Source organism: Aquarana catesbeiana, linkage group LG08, assembly GCF_042186555.1.
Source record: "Aquarana catesbeiana isolate 2022-GZ linkage group LG08, ASM4218655v1, whole genome shotgun sequence".
NCBI classification, from domain to species: Eukaryota; Metazoa; Chordata; class Amphibia; order Anura; family Ranidae; genus Aquarana; species Aquarana catesbeiana.
The window spans coordinates 21,977,711-22,003,326 of record NC_133331.1 but is presented as its reverse complement, the minus strand read 5'-3'; the positions used below and the strand labels follow the sequence as shown (position 1 = coordinate 22,003,326).

The window sequence follows — 25,616 nt, the reverse complement described above, 5'->3', positions numbered from 1 at the left end:
TGGTTGTGCAGCTGGTGAAGGTAGTTGTGTAACCGGGGTAGGGGCCAGGCGACCTGGCGTGGATGAGCTCTTGGGCCGGTTCCTAGGGCCCATTGAGTAAAAGTGGGCAATAATCTCCAACAGTCCTTCACTGGCCTGTAGGTAAAGGCTGTCCAATGAGGAGGGCCAGCCAGATGAACCCTGCAAAAGGCCCAGGGAGCTGGATGAATGTAGGGGGGTAAGAAGGATGCTGGATCCCCGAGCACCCCAGCCTGCCCACCCAGTTAGGTACCCCAGATGGCTCAGCAGGAGGGTGGAGGGCTGGCAGGGGGCCGTGAGCAGCAGAGTCCATGCTCCCGAGTTGGAATCAGGCCGGTCTCGATGCTCCCCGGCCGGCCGGCGGCCCAGGAAAGTGCGGTGGACTGCAGGCTGCACTAGGCCGCGGCCACGCCGGACCGTCCCAGCGGCCCCACGGATCACCGGACCCGACCAGACACACAGAGGGGCAAGTTGGGGGATGAGAGGAGCCCCTTACCTCGCGGATTGAGTAGGAACAGCTCACTTTGGCAGGGCACAGGTCGGGAAGATGGCGGTGGCCGCGGATGTGAAGGCCCGGTTGTTTTCGGGCTGATCCCCGGCCGAACTCTCACAATATTCCCACAGGCTGGAGCAGGGAATAGCCAAAAGGCAGCAGACAGGTATTTGTAGATTTTTATCTGGTAAACTATGCAGATGGCAAAGGATTTATATTCGGATGCTTGGAGCTCCTCACCAGCACGTCTGCTTGCACTCACATCCGGACACGCCCCCAAAAACCTAGAACTCAATTTTAATGCAGCCTACATATCATTTCAAGATAATCCATCTCAGAGTACAAAATCTCATCTGGAAAAATCTAGATTGGAATACGATCTATTTCTCACTGAGTCAATTGATAAATCCCTCAAACGCTCCAAACACAATTTCTACATGAATACAAACAAACCAGGTACATATTTGGCTCGGGCATTAAATTCAACTAACAAATCTTTCAAACCAATACGTTTGAAATTATCTTACACTTGTAATCCAGTTAAAATAGTCCATAAATTTCACTCACAACTTTATACAAGACAAACAATGAATTTAATCCTACAGAGGCTGAATCCTTCTTCTCAAAAATAACCTTACCTGAGTTATCTCAGAATCAAAAAAGCAGTTTGGATGAGCCTATGTCTATAGATGAAGTTGCTAACGCCATAAAAGACCTAAAACTTAACAAATGACCAGGCCCAGATGGCTACTCGGCTTTATACTATAAAACATTCTCAGAAATACTCTCTCCCATTCTCACTGAAACTTTTAACAAACTTCTAGATGGACATTCTTTTCGGCAAGAAACACTAATGCCAATTGTTTGTATGATCCCAAAACCCCTTTCTGATGACACTTCCTGTGTGAATTTATCGGCCTATCTCTCTGTTAAACCTCGATATTAAATTATTAGCAAAAATAATAGCAAAACGCCTCAATAGCATTATAGGAAAATTAATACATAGAGATCAAGTAGGCTTCATGCCAAATAGACAGGCAGGCGATAATATACGCAGGGCAGTGTTATTGGCACATATTGCTAAAAAACGGAAAATCCCTTTATGTTTTCTATCTCTCGATATTAAGAGGGCATTTGACACAGTATCCTGGCAATATATGCAATATTCATTACAAAAATGGGGTTTTGGACCCCACTTTTTAACATGGATCAAAGCATTATATAATAAACCCAAAGCCTATATAAAATATGCTGGATACAAATCTGAAGCCTTTAATTTTGAAAGAGGTACCCGACAGGGTTGCCCATTATCTCCCTTATTATTTGCCCTTATACTCGAACCCATGGCCCAATACATCAGAACAAACCAAACTATAACTGGCATTGAAGTAGGAGGTATTACACACAAATTATGTATATTTGCAGACGATATATTACTTTTTCTATCATCACCACAGGTCTCTGGTCCTAACTTAATACCAGCTCTTGATGGATTTGCAGCCCTATCCGGCCTTATGATTAATCCTAAGAAATGCCTAGTGCTTAATATTTCACTCACAAACATGGAATTGATCCCGGCTAGGGCTGCACTCCCATTCACATGGGCAGAAAAATCAATCCCATATCTTGGAATTCATTTAACAGCATCTCATTCTGACTTATTCTCAACCAATTATCCTCCTGTATTAAGACAGATCACAAATCTAATAAAACAATGGTCGCAACTTCCTTTATCCTGGATAGGGAAGATTAATGCAATCAAAATGACTATTCTACCCAAATTGCTTTATCTATTCAGAGTCCTCCCTATTCCAATTCCTTCCTATTTTTTGAGAATAGTACAAAAAAGAGCAACTTCATTTATATGGGGCTCTTCTAAACCACGTATACCTATACACACACTACATCTTCCCAAAAATAAAGGAGGCCTGGGATACCCTAATTTTACTAACTACTACAGAGCAGCACATTTGGCCAGTCTGCCCAAATACCATGCAAAACAGGAAATCCCATTATGGGTATTTATAGAGGCTTCAGAAAATGACCCTCTATTAATATCAAATTTATTATGGCTTGATCCTAAAGACAGCTTTAAAATTCATAATCCCATAACTAAACACTTCTTATCTCTCTGGGATAAACTAAAAACCAAATATCAGTTACAATCTCCACACAATCCTCTCCTTTCTTTTATCAGAAATCCGGCCTTTTATCCGGCATGGATCTACCCAAATTCTTTTAAAGCTTGGACAACATCAGGCATTCAGACACTAAATGACTTCATAGCATCTAAATCATTCCTTTCATTCCCATCGTTTAGAGAAAAATATGATCTACCAAACTCTGAGATATTTAGATATCTCCAAATCAAAAATTTCTATACACCATTCCTAAAGGGGGATACACCATTATCCCAATTATCCATTTTTGAATCAATCTGTACAAAAGATCCATTTGCTAAAGGTACAATTTCATCACTTTATAATCAATTATATGGAGTAGCAAATCTTAATAGACCCTCTTACGTTCAGAGGTGGGAGGAGGACCTGGGACGAACTTTAGAAGACACGGACTGGTCTAACATATGGCTCACATCTAAGTCATCTTCACCCAACATCTTAGCACTGGAGACAAATTATAAAGTCCTAACTCGCTGGTACCTTGTACCCGCTAGAGTGGCAAAATATTCACCTAATACCTCAGCTCTTTGTTTTCGAGGATGCCCAGAAATAGGTACATATTTACACATATGGTGGACGTGCCCAGTAATCCAAACCTTCTGGAAGGAAGTCTTCGTGATTGCATCTAAAATATTTTAAAAAATAATACAACCAGATCCATATATAACTTTACTTAATCTAAAACCGGAATGGTTAACACTCTCTCAATTCAAACTTATGATCCAACTAATAACGGCTGCAAAACAAACAGTGGCCAAGGCATGGAAATCTCCTACATTAGTACTAGCAGAAACAATTCACAGAATGAATAATACAATGTCCCATGCTAAGATGGTAGCCATCGATCAAAATCAAATTCCAAAATTTGAAAAACTTTGGCATCCTTGGATAAAACAACAGTTGCTGTCAAATTTTAATGACTTTGTCCTGTTGCCATGGTAACATTAAATGACTTACAGAGACACCCATTCTAAGGCTTCAAAGAGAACTAAAAAGAATAATAAACTGACGAGCGGGACAACCTTGTGGACCATACCTCTGCCTTTCTACCCTTTTTCTTCTTTCTCTTTCCTTTTCTCCACCTTACGATTAAAGCTCATTATCAGAATTTATTTGACCTATATACACTCTACCTGTAAACAATATGTATAGAAGGTATAAATCATTTAAATACCTACAAAAGTAACTAAGGAAATGATATATATCTTTAATTTAGGTTTACGTGAACCCAATGTTTAATATTTGAAATTTCATGATATTTACCTATATAAACCCTACTGTAAAACAATGAGCTTACTTTATAGATCCTTGTAAACTTACTTTATGTATCTTTATAACATTGTATACTCAATAAACTTCTTTTGACAAGGAAAAAATGCATTCGTCTGAAAATCCGAAATAATTAAGGTCAAATCTGTCATTGAAGGCTTATGGTGTCTGTCGAATGTTTTAAGAAGATTTGACAGAGCAGCTAAACTGTACGATGCCGCAATCGTACATTTCCGGTCGAATGTTCCGCCTATAAGCTATAGTAGAATTCTAATGTTGTATGACACTAGTAATAATTATATTTATTAATTATTATTACTAGTCAACCAACATTAGAATTCCTCTATAGCCTATGCGCGGAGCATTTGACCATAAATGTCTGCTCGCAGCGACTGCTTCGTCGAAACTTCATGTCGAATCTTTTCTCTCTCTATGTCGAATAATCTTGGACTAATAGAGTTAGGTTAGGCACATTTGACCTTTTTTGCTATTGTCTCTATAATGTTGAATCTTTTCTCTCTATGTATAATAATCTTGGACTAACAGAGTTAGGTTAGGCACATTTGACCTTTTTTGCTATTGTCTCTATAATGTTGAATCTTTTCTCTCTATGTATAATAATCTTGGACTAATAGAGCTAAGGTTAGGCACATTCGACCACAGGTTCGATGGACACAGATCGCTATTGTCAGTGTCATGTCGAATCTCCTATCTATTTCGAACTGTTGTCACAACAAAAACGAAAATAAAACATTTGTTTATATCGAATCTTTCGGTTTTCAGATTCTGCACGTTCGTTAACGTTTGTTAAAACAATAACGAAAATACCCGAAATTCGGATGAAAATGCATTTGGACGAAAACGAATGCACATGTCTATTAGATACTTATACTTGAAGCAACTGCCCAGTGCCCCTTTCCTCACTGGTACCAGGTGGCGTATATTAAAGCAGCGTTCCAGTTATTTGTTTGTTTATTAAAAGTCAGCAGCTGCAAAATGTGTAGCTGCTAACAGCCACCCACCTGTCCCACGGTCCAGCGGGGTACTCACCGCATCCGTGTTCTCCCCGTGTCCTCCCTCGGTGGCACCAGCATTACTACTATGGGCACAGCTTGCGGTTTCCCAGCCGTGTGCCCACTGCGCATGTGCGAGCGGCACTGCGGTCAGTGGCTGGCCCCGAAGTCTTCTAGGACCTGTCATGTGTCCCAGAAGAGGGAGAGATTCTGCTTGCAGTCGCCCAGGCGACCCAAGTGGGAGCGAGTACCTGTCAAATTCGAGTACCTGCTCTCCCCCTCCTCCCCAAAAGCTCTGTTTCACAAACAGGAGTCGGGGAGGAGACCTTAAAGTGGAAGTTCCACTTTTGGGTGGAACTCCCCTTTAATATTCAGCCCCAGAAGAATTTATCCCCTTCCTAACCAGGCCATTTTTTTGTGATACGGCACTGCGTCGCTTTAACTGACAATTTTGCGGTCGTGCAATGCTGTACCCAAACAAAATTTGGCGTCCTTTTTTTCTCACAAATAGAGCTTTCTTTTGGTTGTATTTGATCACCTCTGTGGTTTTTATTTTTTGCGCTATAAACAAAAAAAGAGTGACTATTTTGAAAAAAACGCAATATTTTGTACTTTTTGCTATAATAAATATCCAAATTTAAAAAAATATATTTTTTTTTCTCAGTTTAGGCCAATATGTATTCTTCTACTTATTTTTGGTAAAAAAAAATAAGTGTATATTGATTGGTTTGCGCAAAAGTTATAGCGTCTACAAAATAGGGGTTAGATTTATTGCATTTTTATTATTTATTAATTTTTTTACTAGTAATGGTGGTGATAAGCGATTTTTATCATGACTGCAACATTGCGGCGGACAGATCAGACACTTGACACTTTTTTGGGACCATTGACATTTTTTTACAGTGATCAGAGCTAAAAATAGCCACTGATTACAGTATAAATGTCACTGGCAGGGAAGGGGTTAACACTAGGGGGCGATCAAGGGGTTAACTAGGTGTGCTCTAACTGTGGGGGGATGGGACTGACTAGGGGAGGAGACCGATCGGTGTTCCTACTTAGTAGGAACACGCGATCGGTCTCCTCTCCCCTGAGAGAACCGGGATTTGTGTGTTTACACACACAGATCCCGGTTATTGCTCTATCACGAGCGATCGCAGGTACCCGGCGGTCATCACGCCGGCCAGGCATGCGCATCGGCTTCCGGGGACTCGTCTTAAAGAGCAGACGTACAGCTATGACGGCTTGCGCAGGGGAGCCATCCTGCCGCAGTATAACTGACACAGACAGCAGGTCTCGGCCCCACCCCCGGCTCCCGTGTCACTGGATTTGATTGACAGCAGCGGGAGCCAATGGTTCCTGCTGCTATCAATCTATCCAATGAGGACCCGAGACAGCGGCTGGAGCTGCTGCGCTTGTGCACAACACTGGAACGGATGGGCTCAGGTAAGAAAAAGAGGGGCTCTGGAGGGGAGCTGCGACATAGAAGGTTTTTCACCCTAATGCACTAAGGTAAAAAATCATGAGGGATTACAACTCCTTTAAAGTGTAAGCATGGGTGTGCGCAGCCTATTGCATTAGGGTGTGCACCCCAAAGCTCAAACACACATGACTTGCTCTGGCCAGTGAATGAACTGGATAGTGCTTGGTGCTGATTGGCTTCCTGTTCATTCACAAACTGAAGCATAATCAGTATGGTTCACTATGCTTCAGTTATGAATGAATACAGTGAGTAGGCGTGTTCACTGTGTTCATTTAGAAAAGGAAGGGGGGGTCGGTAAATTACATTTACAAGCCCCTTCCCGCACTCTCCATTCTTAAACATCCCCTGCAGTAGCCCGGGGGGGGGGTGGAGGGAAGGCAGCAGCCCAGGCAATATGGGGAATCGGCACTGCATGCAGTGATTAGAGTGTGCCCATGCACACATGGCACACCCCCTGCACACACCTAGTAAAGCCAACATTTTTATTAGGGAAAGGTACTCCCTCTTCTCATCCTGGAGAATACTGGGAATGAAAGTTAGGGAAAACCAAAATTTGGAATTAATACTGCACGCAACCCTGAGGCCCCTTTCACATCTTTCACATTGGCTGGGTCCATTTTTCTCAGCAGAAGATCTGTCTGCTGATCCCCTGCTGAGCTGAGCAGAGCATTGCAAATGACAGGTCCATGTCTGCTTTGCTTTTGCAGAATTGACACGGACACAACTCACTCTGCTCTATGGGCAGTTGGATGTAAACATACCGGCTGTCCATCAACACCCGACTGCCCTCCCTCTGATCTTGTCAGCCCCTAGGGGAACGGATCCCCTTCAATGTTTTTGCTGGATCGGATTGGAGGTAAGCGGGTGTAAACAGACACAAGTGTATTTACATCCACCACTCCATAGAAGAGAATAGAGGGTTTGATCGGGTCTGCCTGAAAAATCGACAGGCAGACCCGATCAGACCACTCGTGTGAAAGGAGCCTTAAGCACTTGCCACCTAGGACAGTTCTGACATTTCCCTCATGTATGTAATATTCATTTTTTTGCTAGAAAATTACTTGCACCCAAATATTGTATTATATATATATATATATATGTAGCGCTGGTAGATTTTTCGATCTACCGCTTATAGGTAAATTTAGTGGGTTACCTGTTCATACATAGTCAGATTTACCTCTGTTCCAGTTTGGCTGTGTTGCATGTAGTTTCACACTGTGCCTGTGGGTGTCGTTGTCGCCATGGGTCGGTGTTGGAAAAGCAACATGTTAAAGTGTATAAGTGCTCCTCTGTCCTGGAGATAACTCAGTGGAGGTGGTCCTCCGAGTTGCATTCTGGGAGAGGGTATTTATGGAACAGACGCCATGTTTTAGGGTCTTTCCTTCCACCTGCTGGCCCTCCTGGCCGACAGGTATGTGTCAGGAGTACTATCTCGTGGTCCTCCGACCGGGAGGACCACGTTGCTGCAGCGTGTGGGTGGGCCCAGAAGCCTGTCTGGGGCCTACCACAGCGGCGAAGGAATGGTCCTGTGCTGTCTGTCCTACGGGAAGAAGCTGGACAACTGAGAAGATCCCAGGGGAGGACCTGTCATGGAAGGATCATGCAGAGTGCTGGTCTGGAGAGGGGCCTGGTGACTCAGTTGGAGGACGTATCCTAAAGTTAACCTACCACATAGTACTGCCGGGTCGGCTTAAAGGTTCTAGTGCTGTGTTTGCTGTTCATCGTAAACCATTACATCCTGTGGCAGAGTATCGTACGGATTTCTATTCCATTCAAGTCTGTGGCAGAGACTTTGTTCGTGCTGCGTACCAACTGCTAGGTTAGTGAGAGAAACCTATCCGGGCGGGCAAAGATTCAACTCTAAAAAGAGAGTACATTCATCTACAAGATTTCAATTCCTAATACTACACTAAGAAAAAGTATTTGAACTTCCCTGCAACTCTTCTTCTTCTACCTCTTTCCTGCTACTTCCTTCAGTAACTCTTTATTAAAACCTTTGAAAAGATACTCAAGTGTCCAGTGCCTACATTATTTGGTATTAAGCTCAACGGGACCCTGTGTGTGTGTGTAAACCAGAGGCCCTAGAAAATAAAATGATGGGTGTTGTAATTTTTAATGTCACACGATATTTGCACAGAGGTTTTTCAAAAAACTAAACTTTAAAGAAATTTAGCGCACACAGACATAAAATAATGCCCGATTTTTGGTTGAATATAAAAGATGATGTCAAGCAAAGTAAAAAGATACCAAACATAACAATCTTTAAAATTGCACTCACCCGTGGAATGGTAGCAAATAAGGATGAGCCGAACACCCCACGGTTCGGTTCGCAGCAGAACATGTGAACAGGCAAAAAATGTATTTCGAACACGCGAAAACCGTTAAAGTCTATGGGACACGAACGTAAAAAATCAAAAGTGCTAATTTTAAAGGCTTATATGCAAGTTATTGCCATAAAAAGTGTTTGGGGACCTGGGTCCTGCCCCAGGGGACATGTATCAATGCAAAAAAAAGTTTTAAAAACTGCAGTTTTTTGGGAACAGTGATTTTAATAATGCCTAAAGTGAAACAATAAAAATGAAATATTCCTTTAAATATCGTGCCTTGGGGGTGTCCTTAGTATGCCTGTAAAGTAGCGCATCTTTCCCATGTTTATAACAGTGCCACAGGAAAATATCATTTAAAACTGCTCGCGGCTGTAATGTATTGTTGGATCCTGGCAATATAGATAAAAATACCAAAAATACCAAAAAAAAAAATGGCGTGGATCCTTTACTAATGATTGTTTACAGGGGGGGCAAAATGATATCTCTCTCTCTAGAGTCCATACCTCTCAATACAAGAAAGGACTTTCTTGTGGTATTTGTGGATGAGGCTTTTTATCTTCTCAGATGGTAAAGCTGCCCATTCCTCTTGGCAAAAAGCCTCCAGTTCCTGTAAATTCTTGGGCTGTCTTCCATGAACTGCACATTTGAGATCTCCCCAAAGTGGCTCAATGATATTGAGGTCAGAAGACTGAGATGGCCACTCCAGAACCTTCACTTTATTCTACTGTAGCCAATGACAGGTTGACTTGGCCTTGTGTTTTCAATCATTGTCATGTTGAAATGTCCAAGTACGTCCCATGTGCAGCTTCCTGGTTGATGAATGCAAATGCTCCACCAGCATTTTTTGATAACATACTGCATTCATCTTGCCATCAATTTTGACTATATTTCCTGTGCCTTTGTAGCTCACACATCCCCAAAATATCAGCAATCCACCTCCATGTTTCACAGTAGGAATGATGTACCTTTCATCATAGGCCTTGTTGACTCCTCTCCAAATGTAGTGTTTATGGTTATGGCCAAAAAGCTCAATTTTGGTCTCATCACTCTAAATGACTTTGTGCCTGAAGGTTTGAGGCTTGTCTCTGTACTGTTTGGTGTTTTGTAAGCGGGATACTTTGTGACATTTGCATAGTAATGGCTTTCTTCTGGTGACTTGACCATGCAGCCAATCTTTCTTCAAGTGTCTCCTTATTGTGCATCTTGAAACAGCCACACCACATGTTTTCAGAGAGTCCTGTATTTCACCTGAAGTTATTTGTGGGTTTTTCTTTGCATCCCAAACAATTTTCCTGGCAGTTGTGGATAAAATTGTAATTGGTCTACCTGACCGTGGTTTGGTTTCAACAGAACCCCTCATTTTCCCCTTCTTGATTAGAGTTTTAACACTGCCGATTGGCATTCTCAGTTCCTTTTGATATCTTTTTATATCCCTTTCCTGTTTTATAGAGTTCAACAACCTTTCCCACAGATCCTTTGACAATTCTTTTGCTTTCCCCATGATTCAGAATCCAGAAACGTCAGTGCAGCACCAGATGAAAGATGCAAGGGTCTGTCAGAAGTCCAGAAACTTAATGACCTTTTATACACACACACTAATTACAAGCAAACAGATCACAGGTGAGGATGGTTACCTGTAATAGCCATTCAAACCCCTTTGTGTCAACTTGTGTGCATGTTATCGGGCACAAGGGTATGTAAACTTTTGATCAGGGTCATTTGGGTAGTTTCTGTTGTCAATATGATTTAAAAAAAACACACAGTTGATTGATAATAAATGGCTTCAGCCAAACACCATGAGTGAAAGAAATGTTTTTGTGTTATCATTCATATTCTCTGAAAAATGGCCAAGAAATCATAAATTCTGCCAGTGTATGTAAACTTATGAACACAACTGTATACTATACGGCCTGCCCTATATACTCTGCAGAAAATTGGGCCTTAGGTGTTGGTGGTACCAGAACACTGTAAGCCCTCACAGTTAATCTTGTTGGGCACAGGAACGGGCCCTGCTGTGAAATATTATATCAAGAATTGTAATTGCATGCCCCTGTTAAACGGGGGCAAAAAAATTGGGCCTTTGCTTTTGGCGCAAGAACACTAAAAGCCCTCACATATACTCTTGTTGGGCACAGGAACGGGCCCTGCTGTGAAATATTATATCAAAAATTGTAATTACATGCCCCTGTTAAACAGGGGCAGAAAAATTGGGCCTTGGGTGGTGGTGCCCTAAATCAAAAATATTGTTGGAAGCTAGCTTCATCAAGATTGAGGAGGAATAGGAAAGTCAGCATAGGCAGTCTTTAAGGGATCCCACATCCATAGCAAATTCAATCAGTTACATCAACTTTAGGTGCTTGAAAGCTGCTGATATAAGACTGATTCATTTTTATGAATGTGAGCCTATCAACGGGGTCTGTGGACAGGTGCACACTTTGATCCATTATAAACCCTCCAGCAGCACTGAACATGCATTCAGAAAGCACGCTGGATGCAGGACAGGCCAGTAGCTCAATTGCATATTGAGCAAGTTCTGGCCAGTGGTCCATCCTCAAGACCCAGTAACCCAGTGGGTGCTCTGTTGGAAAGGTCTCCAAGTCTGCTCTTGCCCCTAGATATTCCTGTATCATGAAATGCAGACGCTGGTGGTGGTTGCTTGAACCAATCAGACCTTGGCACTGAGGACTGAAAAATTGTTTAAAGGCATCGGTCAGCCAGCCACCTTCTCCTCTGCTCTTCCTCTGACTGAACTAAGCCTCAGCAACACGTTGTCCAGCACCAGGAAATTGTAACATCCCAGGGTCTGGAAATGGGTTGCACAAACCTTTCTTCAAGGCCTCCTGAAGATGTTTCATCCTCTGCCCCCTCTGCGAAGGCAGGATGAGATCTGCAACCTTACCCTTGTAACATGGATCAAGAAGGGTTGCCAGCCAGTAATGATCCCTCTCCTTGATACCACAAATCATAGGGTCCTTTCGCAGGCTTTGCAGAATCAGGGAGGCCATGCTGCGTAAGTTTGCAGAAGCATTAGATTCTGAGTCCTCTGGGTCACTAAGGATCACATGATCTGTAACTACCTCACAGCCACGTACAACTCCTTGGGTTTCTGGGGACTGAAAACCATCCCTTGAAGACTGCTGCTGAGTGTTACCCTCTACATCCATGCTCACACAATCCTCTTCCTCCTCCTCCACTTCTTCCTGTGTGTTTGCAGACCAACAGGAATGCTATCTGGATGAAGGGGGCCTTGAGAGGTAAGGAAGTCCTCCTCTTCCTCATGCTGTTCTGCCTCAAGTGCCCTGTCCATGATTCCACAAAGCATGTGCTCCAGCAGGAAGACTAGAGGGACAGTGTCACTGATGCATGCATTGTCCCAGCTCACCATCCTTGTGGCCTCCTCAAATGGTGAGAGGACAGTGCATGCATCCTTGATCAGTAGCCACTGGTGTGGTGAAAGGAAGCCAAGCTCCCCTGACCCTGTCCTGGTGTCATACTCGCACAGGTACTCATTGATGACCCTCTGCTATGTGTGCAGCCGCTGCAGCATTACCAACATTGAGTTCCACCTGGTGGGCATGTCACAAATGAGACAGTTGGTGGGCAGGTTGCATTTCCTTTGAATGGCAGGCAGCCAAGCACTGGCATTGTATGAACGGTGGAAATGACCACAGACTTTTCTGGCCTGCCTCAGGAGATCCATAAGCCTGGGTACCTGCTTTAGAACTGCTGCACCACCAAATTCAGGATGTGTGCCAAACATGGAACATGGGTCAAGTGTCCCTGTCGGGGTGCGGAGAGAAGGTTGGTGCCATTGTCTCATATGACCATCCCTGGCTGAAGCTGGCCACCTCTGAGCCTGCCCCTGCAGAGCTGACAGAATCTCTGACCCAGTGTGGCTCCTGTTCCCTAGGCAGACCAACTCAAGCACCGCATGGCATCTTTTAGCCTGACTGCTTGCATAGCCCCTTGAATGCTTATGGAACACCGCTGGTTCAGAGGACAAATCTACAGAAGAGGCCATAGAGGAAGAAGAAGAGGACGGGTGGAGGGAGAGCTGTGGCTGAATCACCACTATCATTTTGGAGGCTTGGTGGCGGAACAAGCTTCAACAAAAATGAACCCTGTCCTGCATCCTTCCCAGCTGCCAGCAGAGTTACCCAGTGCGCCGTGAAAGAAAGGTAACGTCCCTGTCCATGCCTGCTGGACCATGGGTCAGCAGTAATATGCACCTTACTGCTGACCTCCCTGTCCAACAAGGCCAAGACACTGCCTTCCACATGCTGGTAGAGAGCTGGAATGGCCTTCCGTGAAAAGAAATGGCGTTTGGGAAACTGCCACTGAGGTACCGCACATTCCACAAATTCACAAAAGGGGGCAGAGTCTACCAGCTGAAAAGGCAGCACTTGCAGTGCTAGCAATTTGGCCAAGCTAGCATTCAGACGCTGAGCATGTGGATGGCTGGGACTGAATTTCTTTTGACGGTTTAGCAACTGGGGTAGGGAAATTTGCCTGCTAAAATCCGATGTTGGTGTACCGGTAGCAGATTGGCTGCAAGTACTTGGGACACCTATTTCTATACCTTCATTCCTCTCAGTGCAGGTTTCTGAGAGGACTGGAGGTATAGTGTGGTTGGAGATCCCAGCTGATGAGGAGCAAGGAGAGGTCCGCCTTGTTCTTTGATGTGGGGCTTTTAAGTGCTGTTGCCAACGGACTGCATGGGAGGTCGTCATATGTCTGGTCAAGCATGTGGTGCCCAAGCGGGCATATATATAATTAAATACACTGCCACTAACTGAATAACCTGCCTGCTTAATCTAACTCAAGCTATCTCTCTGTCCACGCCAAAAACACTACACACGGCTGCCGTGTAAGCAGCCTTATATAGTGTTGGGCGTGGACTTAGTACCCCTGAGCCATGATTGGCCAAAGGCACCCTGCCATAATGTTCGCTGTTTGGCGAACACCCGATGATCGAGTCGAACTTTTGTTCGACTTGAACACCGAGCTCATCCCTAGTAACAAACTACGGTACATTGAATTATCCATAGGCAATCCTTTGAAAGTCTTTACAGGTTACCAGGTTAGAGTTACAGAGGAGGTTTGGCACTAGAATGATTGCTCTTGCTTTGATGTTCGCAGTGATGCCTCGTATGTATGCTGTGAACATTTCCATATGTGTGTGGGACCTATGTGCATCTTCACATTTGCACATAAGTATGAGGGGAAAAGGGACACATATGTTTTTTTTAAACATTTTATTATTTACTTTATTTAAATTTACTTGTTTTTAGCACTGTAGCTTTTTTTAATCTACTTTATTGCTATCACAAGGGATGAACATAATCCTTTGTGATAGCATGGACCATGACAGGTCCTCTTTATGGAAAGATCTGGGATCTGTTAGAACCCATATCTCTCCTCTGGCCTCCAAATCATCCAATCAAACCAAGCTGGTAATGGCTTGTTAAAGTGGATGTAAGCCCTCACATATACCCCTTGAAGCGAACAGCCTCAGATGATACACAGAGAGGAAACAAATCTCCCTACATAAGTTTTACATGTATATCTGCTGTCTTCATCTTTATATATTCTTTAGACAATGCACATGGTGTTACAGATTTTCTCTTCCTGTTCAGCACTGGGAGTGGATTATTGGCATACAGCCAAGACAGCTAATTGGAGGAGAAGCACACACCCCCACTCTACATTGGCAAAGGAAAGAAGGAATGTGCAGAGCTGTGCTGTGAGAAGGCAAGCTCTCTGCTAATCTATTCATAGCAACCTCCCACGACACAAACTTCAGGCTGCTTTCATCTCCCGTCTCAGAGAACTTGTCAGAAGTTATCAGGCTTATAACAGAGTTACAGAACAGAAGAAACACACAGGACTTAGTGCTTTGGAGAGAGATAAGAAAACACTGCAGATATATGTGCCCAGTTCAAATTCCATTAAATTGGTTTACATTCACTTTAAGATCAAAATGAAACTGAAGTGACGAGATCCTCATCGCTTCCAGTTTCTGATGTCACAGAGAGGGAGGAACAACATCAGTTCCTCTCTCTGTGCAGTGCACTAGATGCCACCAGTTGGAGCAGTTCTGGGCTCCCCGATGGAACGGGAGAGCCAAGGAAAAGCTGTGGCGGGAGGGGAAACTCCCTTTTGCTGCCTGTAGAAGTGATTGAGTGGCTTTATAGCCGCTCTAATCACTTCTACACTGAAGGGAATAATTGACTGAAAATATTTATACCAGGTAGACATGTGCGCCGTCAATAAATCTGTTTCATTCTGTTCCCTTCCGTTTCGTATTAGCCATTAATTCGTAATTCGTGTCCGAAATTCAATTTGGATTCGTACGAAACACAAATTTTCGTTAACTTTTCGTAACAATTATGAACGTTCGTTATGATGAATTTAAAAAGCAAAAAATACCTTTCTCAATATGGCAGTCATCGGACTCATTATGCTCATGAGGGGCTCCCATCATCCCTGTGCTGTGCTGACTTCCTTGGTATGTACCCCTGCTGTGCTCATTATGAGGGGCTCCCACCATCCCTGTGCTGTGCTGACTTCTTGGGTTTGTACCCCTGCTGTGCTCATTATAAGGGGCTCCCACATCCCTGTGCTGTGATGACTTCCTGGGTTTGTACCCCTTCTGTGCTCATTATGAGGGGCTCCCACATCCCTGTGCTGTGATGACTTCCTGGGTTTGTACCCCTGCTGTGCTCATTATGAGGGGCTCCCACATCCCTGTGCTGTGATGACTTCCTGGGTTTGTACCCCTGCTGTGCTCATTATGAGGGGCTCCCACATCCCTGTGCTGTGATGACTTCCTGGGTTTGTACCCCTGCTGTGCTCATTATGAGGGGGCTCCCACCATCCCTGTGCTGTGATGACTTCCTGGGTTTGTACCCCTTTTGTGCTCATTGAGGGGCTCCCACCATCCCTGTGCTGTGCTGACTTCCTGGGTTTGTACCCTTGCTGTGCTCATTATGAGGGGGCTCCCACCATCCCTGTGCTGTGATGACTTCCTGTGTTTGTACCCTTGCTGTGCTCATTATGAGGGGCTCCCACCATCCCTGTGCTGTGCTGACTTTCTGGGTTTGTACCCCTGCTGTGCTAATTAAGAGGGGGCTCCCACCATCCCTGAGCTGTGCTGACTTCCTCCTGGGGCTGTACCTCTGCTGTGCTCATTATGAGGGGCTCCCACCATCCCTGGGCTGTGCTCATTATGAGGGGCTCCCACCATCTCTGTGCTGTGCTGACTTCCTGGGTTTTTAACTTCATCATAACGAATAATCGTAATTATTATGACAATAATGAAACAATATTAACGAACATTCTTATTTTGTCTGATTCTGAATCTCCCAGTACCAGTACCAGTCTCCCACTCCCATATTAAAAAAGGTAATTTTCCCAACCCTCACTCAGCAGCAGAAGAAAACCTCTGGTCAACAAAACACCAGTCACGTTTCCGTTGTAACGGAATTTGGATCCGAAATTCGTCAACGAAATTTCATATTTTGTATAAAATTCAGAAACATAGCAATTTATGCGAGTCCTATTACTGAATATGTTACTGTTATTTCCAAACCACACAAATAGACATGACTAGGGTATAAAAGATGATTTTGTCCCTCTGACCGCTAGACCAAAACACCCCCTTTTACCTTACCCAAGTAATACACAAGATACCAAAAACTGGAGTTCAATGGCCAAAGCAGCCTTTTATTAAACTAAATTGTACAAATATCATATACAAAAACATACAATTAACAGTCTGACTCAGAAAAGTTGGAGCTCCAAGGTCCTTGTAGGCACTACTACTTCAAGTACCTGCTTAACCAAACTTAGGCCTCCAGCTGCAAAACACAGACTAAGAGACAACACCACTACTAGCAGGTACAACCCAAACAAACTACAGGGAGCCATACCCATTGTACATTTATCAAATAAAGCACATTCAAGGACCTTGTACCCCACCAGCTGCCATGACAGGCCACCAAGAGAACTGGCCCAAAAACCACAAAAAAGGGGAGGGAGGGTGGGAAGTTTTTCCGATGATGTCTCTATCCTGAGTGAAGACCTCGCCAGGATCCTCCTACTAGAAAAAAAGCAGAAAAGCGCCTCTGAGTGCAAGTATTTAATGTTTACAATAAAATGTAATCTGACACATACATGAAAGTAAGGAAGGACAGGCTTGTGGAAAAGGAAATCTCCTGGATCAGTCTCCAAACGTCTCTGGTGTGTCGGGTAGGAGCGGAGAGTCCAGCTGATGCGGTAGTCGCTATGTTCCTGGAGGAGGCCGGCTAGTCTTCTCAATGGCTGGAGGAGATGAGAATGTGTTTCGCTCTGTAAGCGAGCCCGAGAGCGTGTGACATCACCGGAGTGTGGAGGAGACACAACGCGTTTCAGAGCATGCACGAGACTCTTACGGAGCATGCGCGCTCCTTTCTCAAGTTGAGAAAGGAGCGTGCATGCTCTCTACGAGTCTCCTGTACGAAACCGTTCTAGGAGATTTCCTTTTCCACAAGCCTGTCATTCCTTACTTTCATGTATGTGTCAGATTACATGTTATTGTAAACATTAAATACTTGCACTCAGAGGCGCTTTTCTGCTTTTTTTCTTGCCCTATCTACTAGAGCTGGCTTCCCTTATGTGAAAAGCTGTGCCCTCAGTGTTGGTTCTACCTTTATGATGTTATAAAGATCCATCACCAAGGACAGTTTGTCTTATTACTACTTGGATGTTTTTTTAAAGATCTCTGTTCCTGGACTTTTTGCCCTTTTATCTTGTTATTGTGCCCTTGTTTATCTGTGCCCTTTATCCAAATTGTGAGTGCTAACATATGTATATATTTTCTAAGGATCCTCCTACTGGTCGACCCCTGAAGTCCCACCCATTCCTTACACCCATTCCATACACTCCACCAAGCCTCCCCTTACTATTTTAACCTACCTGAAACTCCTACCAGTACAAACAACCTTTTAACCCAGTCATGTCGGCCCTTCATCTAGGTTTCTTTTCCTTACTCCGGGCCTTGCTTGAACTGCTTACTCCACACTGCCCACCCCATACAAAAGAATGATTATTCATAGTATCCCTGTGAATCTCTGCAATCCATGTACAATAACAACACCCAGCATGATCCACTGACATGCAGGGCTTTTTTTTCAGCAGGAACTAGGGGGAACTCAGTTCCACCACCTCTGGCTCAGGTCTTCTGCTCCCTGCTCACCACTATCACTTGGTAACACTGAAGTCCAGCTTCTGCATTTAGAAGTGATAAGCTTATTTCCCAGTAGCTCCCACCACAGCTCATATCTCCTGTGCAGATGCCACTGAGTGACAGACAGGGACAAGGGAGATACAGAACAGGTGCCCAGGGTTCAGTGCAGTCATGGGCAGGAGAGGGTGCGTGGTAGGCTGCACCCTCTGTGGTCTCCATTTTTTCCCTGGTGAGCAGTTGTTGATGCTCCTACTGCATGATCTCCCTTGGAAGTGACTGTAGTATAGTATAGTATGCTGAGAGGTACTACAGCCAGATAGGTGTTTCAGCTTATTATTGCAACAAAGGTAAGATATATGACAGATGGTGGAGCTTTTAAGGAGGGGGGAGAATATGAGGGCAGTGGAGGGAAGGGGTTTGTATGCAGAGGGAAGAGCTACTATTTGATGCCATTTGGCAGGTATGTATGTGTGGCGGGCATGGTTGAGTTCCTGCACCTTTTTTTTAAGAAAAAAAGCCCTGCTGACATGTATTCTGTCTCCACTATATTACCATTGCTCAGTGAATGTGCACAATTCTGCTGGTGATCAGTGAAATTCAAACACTTTTTCTGTTCCTTTTTATTTCTTCAGGCACTATGTCATCATCTTTCCCTCAGAGCTGCGCTCTCAGCACTATGAACGTTTCTGTATACACCTGGAGGGTGATGATGCTAAGAAAGAGGGCAATGTACAGATTGATCTAACGCAGGAAGAAAGTGCCATCACCCTCATAGACAAGAGCTTCTACCAAGACTCCGTATCCACCTGTATTCCTGCTCTGGTACAGTATACCTATAGGATCCAAGCACAGCTTTCTGAAATGAATTGTGGGAAATAGTTGAAGAGTACACTATTAAAGGATTAAATAGTATAGCAGTGAAACATGGGACTATTATTGGCATGGCTTATTAGTGAAAGATCTTTGCAGAGGATTAACCACTTTGCACCATTTCTGACACTTCGCTCCTACATGTAAAAATCTACTTTTTTTTTTGCTAGAAAATTACTTAGAACCCCCAAACATTATTTATAATTTTTTTTAGCAGAGAACCTGTAGAATAAAATGGTGGGTGTTGCAGCGGTTTTTCAAACGCAATTTAAAAAAAAAAAAAAAAAAAAAAAAAACCCAACACTTTCATGAATTAAATAAACAGTAGAGTTAGCCCAATTTTTTTGTATAATGTTAAAGATGATGTTACTCTGAGTAAGTAGATACCTAACATGTCACGTTTTAAAATGGCGCCTGCCCGGGGAATGGCGGCAAACTACGGTGCTTAAAATTCTCCATAGGCAACGCTTTAAACGCCTTTACACGTTACCAGTTTAGAGTTGCACAGGAGGTCTGGTGCTAGAATTATTGATCTCACTCTGAGGTTTGGGACAATACCTCACATGTGTGGTTCGAACGCCGTTTACATATGCGTATGGGAGTAATGTATGCGTTCGCATTTGCGTGTAAGCACGGTGGGACTGGGACGCTTCAATTTTTTTTCTACTATATATTTATTTATTTTATATAAAAATGTTTTTTTTCCTTTTTTTTTTTTCTTTGTACTAATTTTATTGCTATCACAGTAATGCACAACATCCCTTGTGATAGCATGGCCCGTGACAGGCAGTGTTAATTTTGGCAGCAAATTTCGATTTAGTTTTAGTCTTATGCCGCGTACACACAGGCGGACTTTTCGACCAGACTGGTCCGACAAACTTTCCAGCGGACTTTCGACGGACTTCTTTTGACGGACTTCCGACGGACTTTCTTTTTTTTTTTTAACAATCAGGAGTGCTTTATTGAAAAAAAAAAAAAAATTTCATACAAATTGAATACACAAGTACAGGCGTATATAATCACAGTACAATACATCAACTGAGTTGCATCTTATATTACTTGGCCACCAGTCATAATACTTATACTTATCGTTACATTACAAAATAATATGTGTTTTGCACGTCAGTTCATGGTATCTTCAACCAATTTTCATGTGGTAATGGATATGTAAGAAAATAAAAATCGAAAGAAAAAGATTAAGTTTGACCCGTGGGGGAGGGAGGAGGAGGGGGGAGAAAAAAAAAAAAAGGAAAAAACAGGGGGGGGGGGGGGGACAGGTCGGGGGAAAAACAGGGGGGGGGACCAAGCCAACCACACCTATACACCTGATCAGTAATACCCTCTATCCACCCGGCCGGGAGGGAGGAAACTTCAGTGCCCCCAACTGTGGTTACTAATTTATCCAAGATGCCCACACTTTCTCAAACTTCCAAGGGCAGCTCCTGTTAATATAGGTCAATTTGTATAGGGGTAGGGCCGCATTGACCTTTTCTTCCCACGTCGATATATTGGGGGGGGATGAGGAGGACCATCTACAAAGAATCTCTTTCTTGGCATAAAACAAAAGATAGGAGATCAGGAGTTTACTATGATGTGGCCTCTGCTCATCCTCATGAATGCCCAGCAGGGCCAGCTCCGGTGTTCTTGGGACCTCCAGCTCCAGTCTAACATTAAGTTGTTCATAAATCTCTGACCAGAATTTTGTAAGAGCTGGACACTCCCAGACCATGTGCATAAATGTACCCAAATGCATCCTACACCTAGGACAGTGAGGGTCTCTGTCAGAGTACATTTTGGACAAGCGCACTGGGGTAAAATAGACTCTGTGGAGAAATTTTATTTGTGTCAATTTGTCCCCTGCTGCAACCACCAACCTGGGACCTGCCTCCAGACATTCATCCCAATCCTCCCTCTCCAATGTGGGAATGTCCCTCTTCCACAGCCTCCACAGCCTATCCATTTTGGGGGAGTCAGTATTCAGTAGTGTTCCATATAGTGCAGAGAGAGGCTTCTTCAGATCGCTGCAAGACAAAAGATCTTCCACAGGATCAAATTGCAAAACCGGAGGGTTTGGGAATTGAGCCCTAGCTGCATGACCAAGCTGGATATAACGAAAATACATCCAACCCGGTAGTTCATATGATCTATGAAGTTGGGCAAAGGAGAGCAACACACCCGCTGGCATAATATCCCTTAAGGTCTTGATGCCATATCTTGCCCATATCTGTGGGTCAGGAATGGTTCTAAAATGGGGCAAGTTAGGGTTACCCCATAACGGCTGCACTGGCGACCAACGCTCCCTCTGAAAAATCCACACCCCACACTCGCGCCGTTGCCACTGTTGGAGCGGGTAGATCCCCATGAGCCCCTATTCCCCTGTATGCTAGATTTTGTAAGGCCTTCAGGGAGCCCAGGCACGCTGCCTCCAGGCACACCGCCTCATTAGAACGCTTACCCTCGAACCACCAATAGACCGTAACCAGCATTGCCGCCCAATAATATACCCGCAGATCCGGGAGAGCCAGCCCCCCCAAATGAGCTGGCAAGTACAACGTAGATTTTGCTAGACTGGGAACTGAACCATGCCAAATAAAGGAAATTATACACCGTTCCACCTCACGGAAGAATGACGCCGGTATCCATGTGGGGCTATTCCTAAAAAAGTATGTAACCTTGGGGAGGATTATCATCTTAAGAATATTAATGCGACCTATTAGGTTTAGGGCAAGGGCAGACCACAATTGGCATTTTTCTCTGATAAGGCGCAGCAGTGGGAGTACATTTTGGTTATAATATTGAGCTGTATCTCTAACAACCCTAATCCCAAGGTATTTAAATTCAGTAACCCATTCTAAAGATGAAGGCCCTGTTCCAGCAGGGGAATGGCTATCCAGCGGGAAAAGGATTGATTTGGACCAATTAATTCTAATACCTGAGAAGGTACCAAAATTGTCAAAGAGTTCCAGGGCGGCGTCCAAGGAGGGGCTGGCATCCTGCAGATAAAGGAGGGCATTGTCCGCATAGAGAGATATTTTCTCTTCTAGGCAGCCAATCCGTAACCCATGAACTGCTCGAGACTCTCTAATAATTATTGCCAATGGCTCTATTGCCAGAGCAAAAAGGCTCGGGGACAGCGGGCATCCCTGACGAGTTCCTCTGTGGAGTGGGAAAAGCTCCGAGACTCTGTTGTTAACACGTACCCTGGCCTTCGGAGCCCGATATAGCATCAGAATCCAGCGTATGAATACGGGGCCAAAACCAAAGTGTTTCAGCACCCCCCAAAGGTATTCCCACTCCACAGAGTCAAACGCCTTTTCAGCGTCCAAAGAGGCGATCACCCTACTGCCCGCATTGTCATGTGTGCGGGACAAATTGATAAAAAGGCGCCTGATATTTATATCAGTGCCCTTACCAGGCATAAAACCGGTTTGGTCACTGTGTATCAATGTGGATATTACTGTAGATAGACGGGTGGCCAAGATTTTCGCCAAAACCTTGGCATCCACATTAATAAGAGATATGGGTCTATAGGACGCACATTCCTGTGGGTCCTTGCCCGACTTAGGGATGAGGACTATAACAGCCTCCTCCATAGACCCAGGCAACTGTCCCCCCTCCCCCAGCCCAGATAACAGTTTTTTTAGCCTAGGTGCCAGGAGCTCCATATGCTGGGTATAGAACTCAGTAGGGAGACCGTCCACCCCCGGAGTTTTCCCTCACTGCAAGCTTCCCATGGCTGCCTGAACCTCCTCCAAGGAAATATCCTTCTCCAGACACTCCCTATGAGCCGCAGACAGTGCCGGGAATGGAATTTTATCTAAATAATCTTCCAATTCCTCAGGTGTAGTACATGCCCGTGACGTGTACAGATTTTGGAAAAAACTGCAAAAACTTGAGCTGATATCCCCAGGAGATGATACCAACACCCCTTGGGCGTCTCGTATGCTTGCAATATGTGTGGAGCCCCTCATCCCCCTAGCCAGCCAAGCCAAAAGCTTTCCGTTTTTATTGCCAAACTCAAAAACCTTTTGCTTGGAGTATAACATGGACTTTTTAGTTTGTTCAGTATTATGTAATTGTAGGTTCCTCAATGCACCCCGCCATGAGTCATGGTTTTCCGCACTAGGAGAGGCAATATACGCCTTCTCCAGCTCGGCCACCTCAGCCTCCAACCTATCCAAGGTTCTAGAAGCCTCTCTCTGCAGCGATGCAATGCGAGAAATGTAATCCCCTCTTATCCGGGCCTTAAAGGTGTCCCATAGGACTATATCATTTGATGAACCCTCATTAGCGTGCCAAAAACTACAGACCGCCTCCGTAATATCCTCCTGCAATCTCTCATCAGTCGCCCAGAACCCGGACAGACGCCACAACCGCAGACCCTTGGATTCAGCCAGTGATAAATTTAGTTGTAATGGAGCATGATCAGAGATTCCCCTTACTAAATGTCTGACCTCCCTCGTCCAGCGCAATGCATCAGCAGACACAAAGGCCAAGTCTATACGGGAAAGGGAGCGATATGACGTGGAGTGACAAGTGTATTCCCTATCTGACGGATGAAAGTGGCGCCAAGCATCCGTCAGAGCAAATGTATCCGCCCAGGTCCGCAGTTCAGACGAGGAGCTGGCCACGGGGTGCAGTCTGTCCATGTCCCGGGAGGGCACCAAATTAAAATCCCCCAATACAAAAACCTCTCCTGTACCATATCCTAATACAATCTGCATAATGTCATATAGTAGTTGAGCATTGGCCGGGGGGGGGGGGGAGATATAAACCCACTAGTACCATCTTCTTATCATATACCTGTGCATGTAAAATCACATATCTGCCCCCAGGATCTGTACGTACATCAATTAGCTGGAAGGGAAGAGACCTGCGGACCAAAACACTAACCCCCCCTGGCGTAATTGGAGTAAGTAGAGTGATACTGGGCTCCGACCCATGCTCTACGGAGACCAAGAATCCTGGAGCCAATCAGGTGCGTCTCCTGAAAAATGCAAATGTGCGGGAGATTTTTTTTCAGAAAATTAAAGACCAAGGCCCTTTTTACAGCCGAGTTCAATCCTCTCGCATTCCAAGAGATAATTGTAATGCTAGACGTTGTGACTCATGTGATATACATATTGCCAGGATCCGCATGTCTCCTCCCCCCACCAACCAGGTCCATCCGGCGGAGACCCGAGCCAGAAATCCGCTGGTCGGGCACAACGCCATAGCGTGTATTGCAATCTAGCATAAACAAAAATGCAACAAAGAAAATGCATACAGGTATATTCATGTTTGCGGCAATAATAAAGCGACTTCAAAAGAAAAATTAACAGTAAAAACCCCCTTATCTGCAACAGCAGACAAACATGCCCCCCTCCCCGCATACCCCAAAAACGGTGATGCATATTTTCCCCTGAACCCCAACTAGTAGAACTGTTCAGAGGGCGTGAATTTAAGGCAGAGAACGTTTAAAAGTCACCTTAGAGATGCTGGTTAACTGTGCTGATAGTGATCTCCTGGTTACCCCAGGGGTACAGTTCTTAGTTGCAAAGAAAACAAAAAGAAAAAACAAGGAAAAAAATCTAGCATAGATGCGACCTGAGTCGAAACAAGGGCCAGTCTCAAACTATCTGGTCTATTAACCATCTTTACCGTGCATATCCTGCTCATCGTTCCTTTCCATGAGGCTGTACGGGGGGACTCAGCTAGTACCATCCGGCCTAAGTAAGCCAGCCTTACTTCCCTCTGTGGCAGTACAAATTCGGTAGGGAGATGGGTATATCTATCTCAGGACGCCATTACTGACACCCGAGCATTCAGCCTCCTAGTTTTTGCCTCACGTTACCCGTATGATAGCACCATTTCCCAACACTACTTAAGTCCGGGTATCCACTGTCAGTCCTGCAGGGAACTTTGAGATTAATGCAGTGCGTACCAGTCCAGGCTTTCCGCCCACCTCATCCTTCAGCGTCAGTAAAGACTTCCATATTTTCCCATCTGTGAACAATGCAAGTGCAATGAGGGAGTAGAACCAGTGTATGCCGTCATCTCATAGCAGCCAGTCAGTAGGAGTGTCAGCAGCAGCAGGAAGACACATGTAGTGCACATAATGGCCATCAGCTATTACAGTTCAGTGTAAAAGAAGGTCAAATAAAATAACAAAAAACAGAAACTGACCAAGTAGGTTTCGCTGAGGCAGATGGCTCCTTCACTCCTTACCCCCTTCAACGGACGGGAGGCAGGGACTCCAACCAGGCAGCTGCTTCACGAGGTGATGTGAAGAATTTCACCGCTTCTCCATCCTGTACCCTCAATTTAGCTGGAAAAAGGATACTGTACTTTATATTTCTTGCTCGAAGCCCCATCTTAACCTGGTCAAAGGATCTTCTTAGCTTCTGTGTCTCGAGAGAATAGTCCGGGAAGAACAACAGCTTGCCATTCTGATACTTCACCTCACCCGCTCTTCTAGCCGCCCGAAGGACCTCGTCTCGATCCCTGAAGTTCAGCAGATGAAAGATCAGTGTGCGGGGGTTTGAACCAGGCGGGCCAGGAACCGGAGGGATCCGGTGAGCTCTCTCTACCGTAAAATAGGGGGAGAAGTGAGCGTCTGGTAATATGGCGCGCAGGAGCTCCTCCACGAACACCGTCGGGTTTTTTCCCTCCACACCCTCCGGCATACCAACGATCCGGAGGTTGTTCTTCCTATTCCTATTCTCTGCATCGTCGACCCTATATTCCAGGGCACGGACCTT

The 25,616-nt window shown here is 44.6% G+C and overlaps 1 protein-coding gene across 1 annotated transcript in view; it reads left to right on the top strand.

Annotated features, from left to right (window-relative positions):
* The window catches only part of LOC141105632 (alpha-2-macroglobulin-like protein 1), a 351,206-nt gene that overhangs the window by 14,425 nt on the left and 311,165 nt on the right, over positions 1 to 25,616 (top strand). The window contains exon 2 of the mRNA XM_073595595.1: positions 18,639 to 18,828. Coding sequence (XP_073451696.1) covers positions 18,639 to 18,828 — 190 coding nt within the window. The remainder of the gene's footprint in view (positions 1 to 18,638; positions 18,829 to 25,616) is intronic.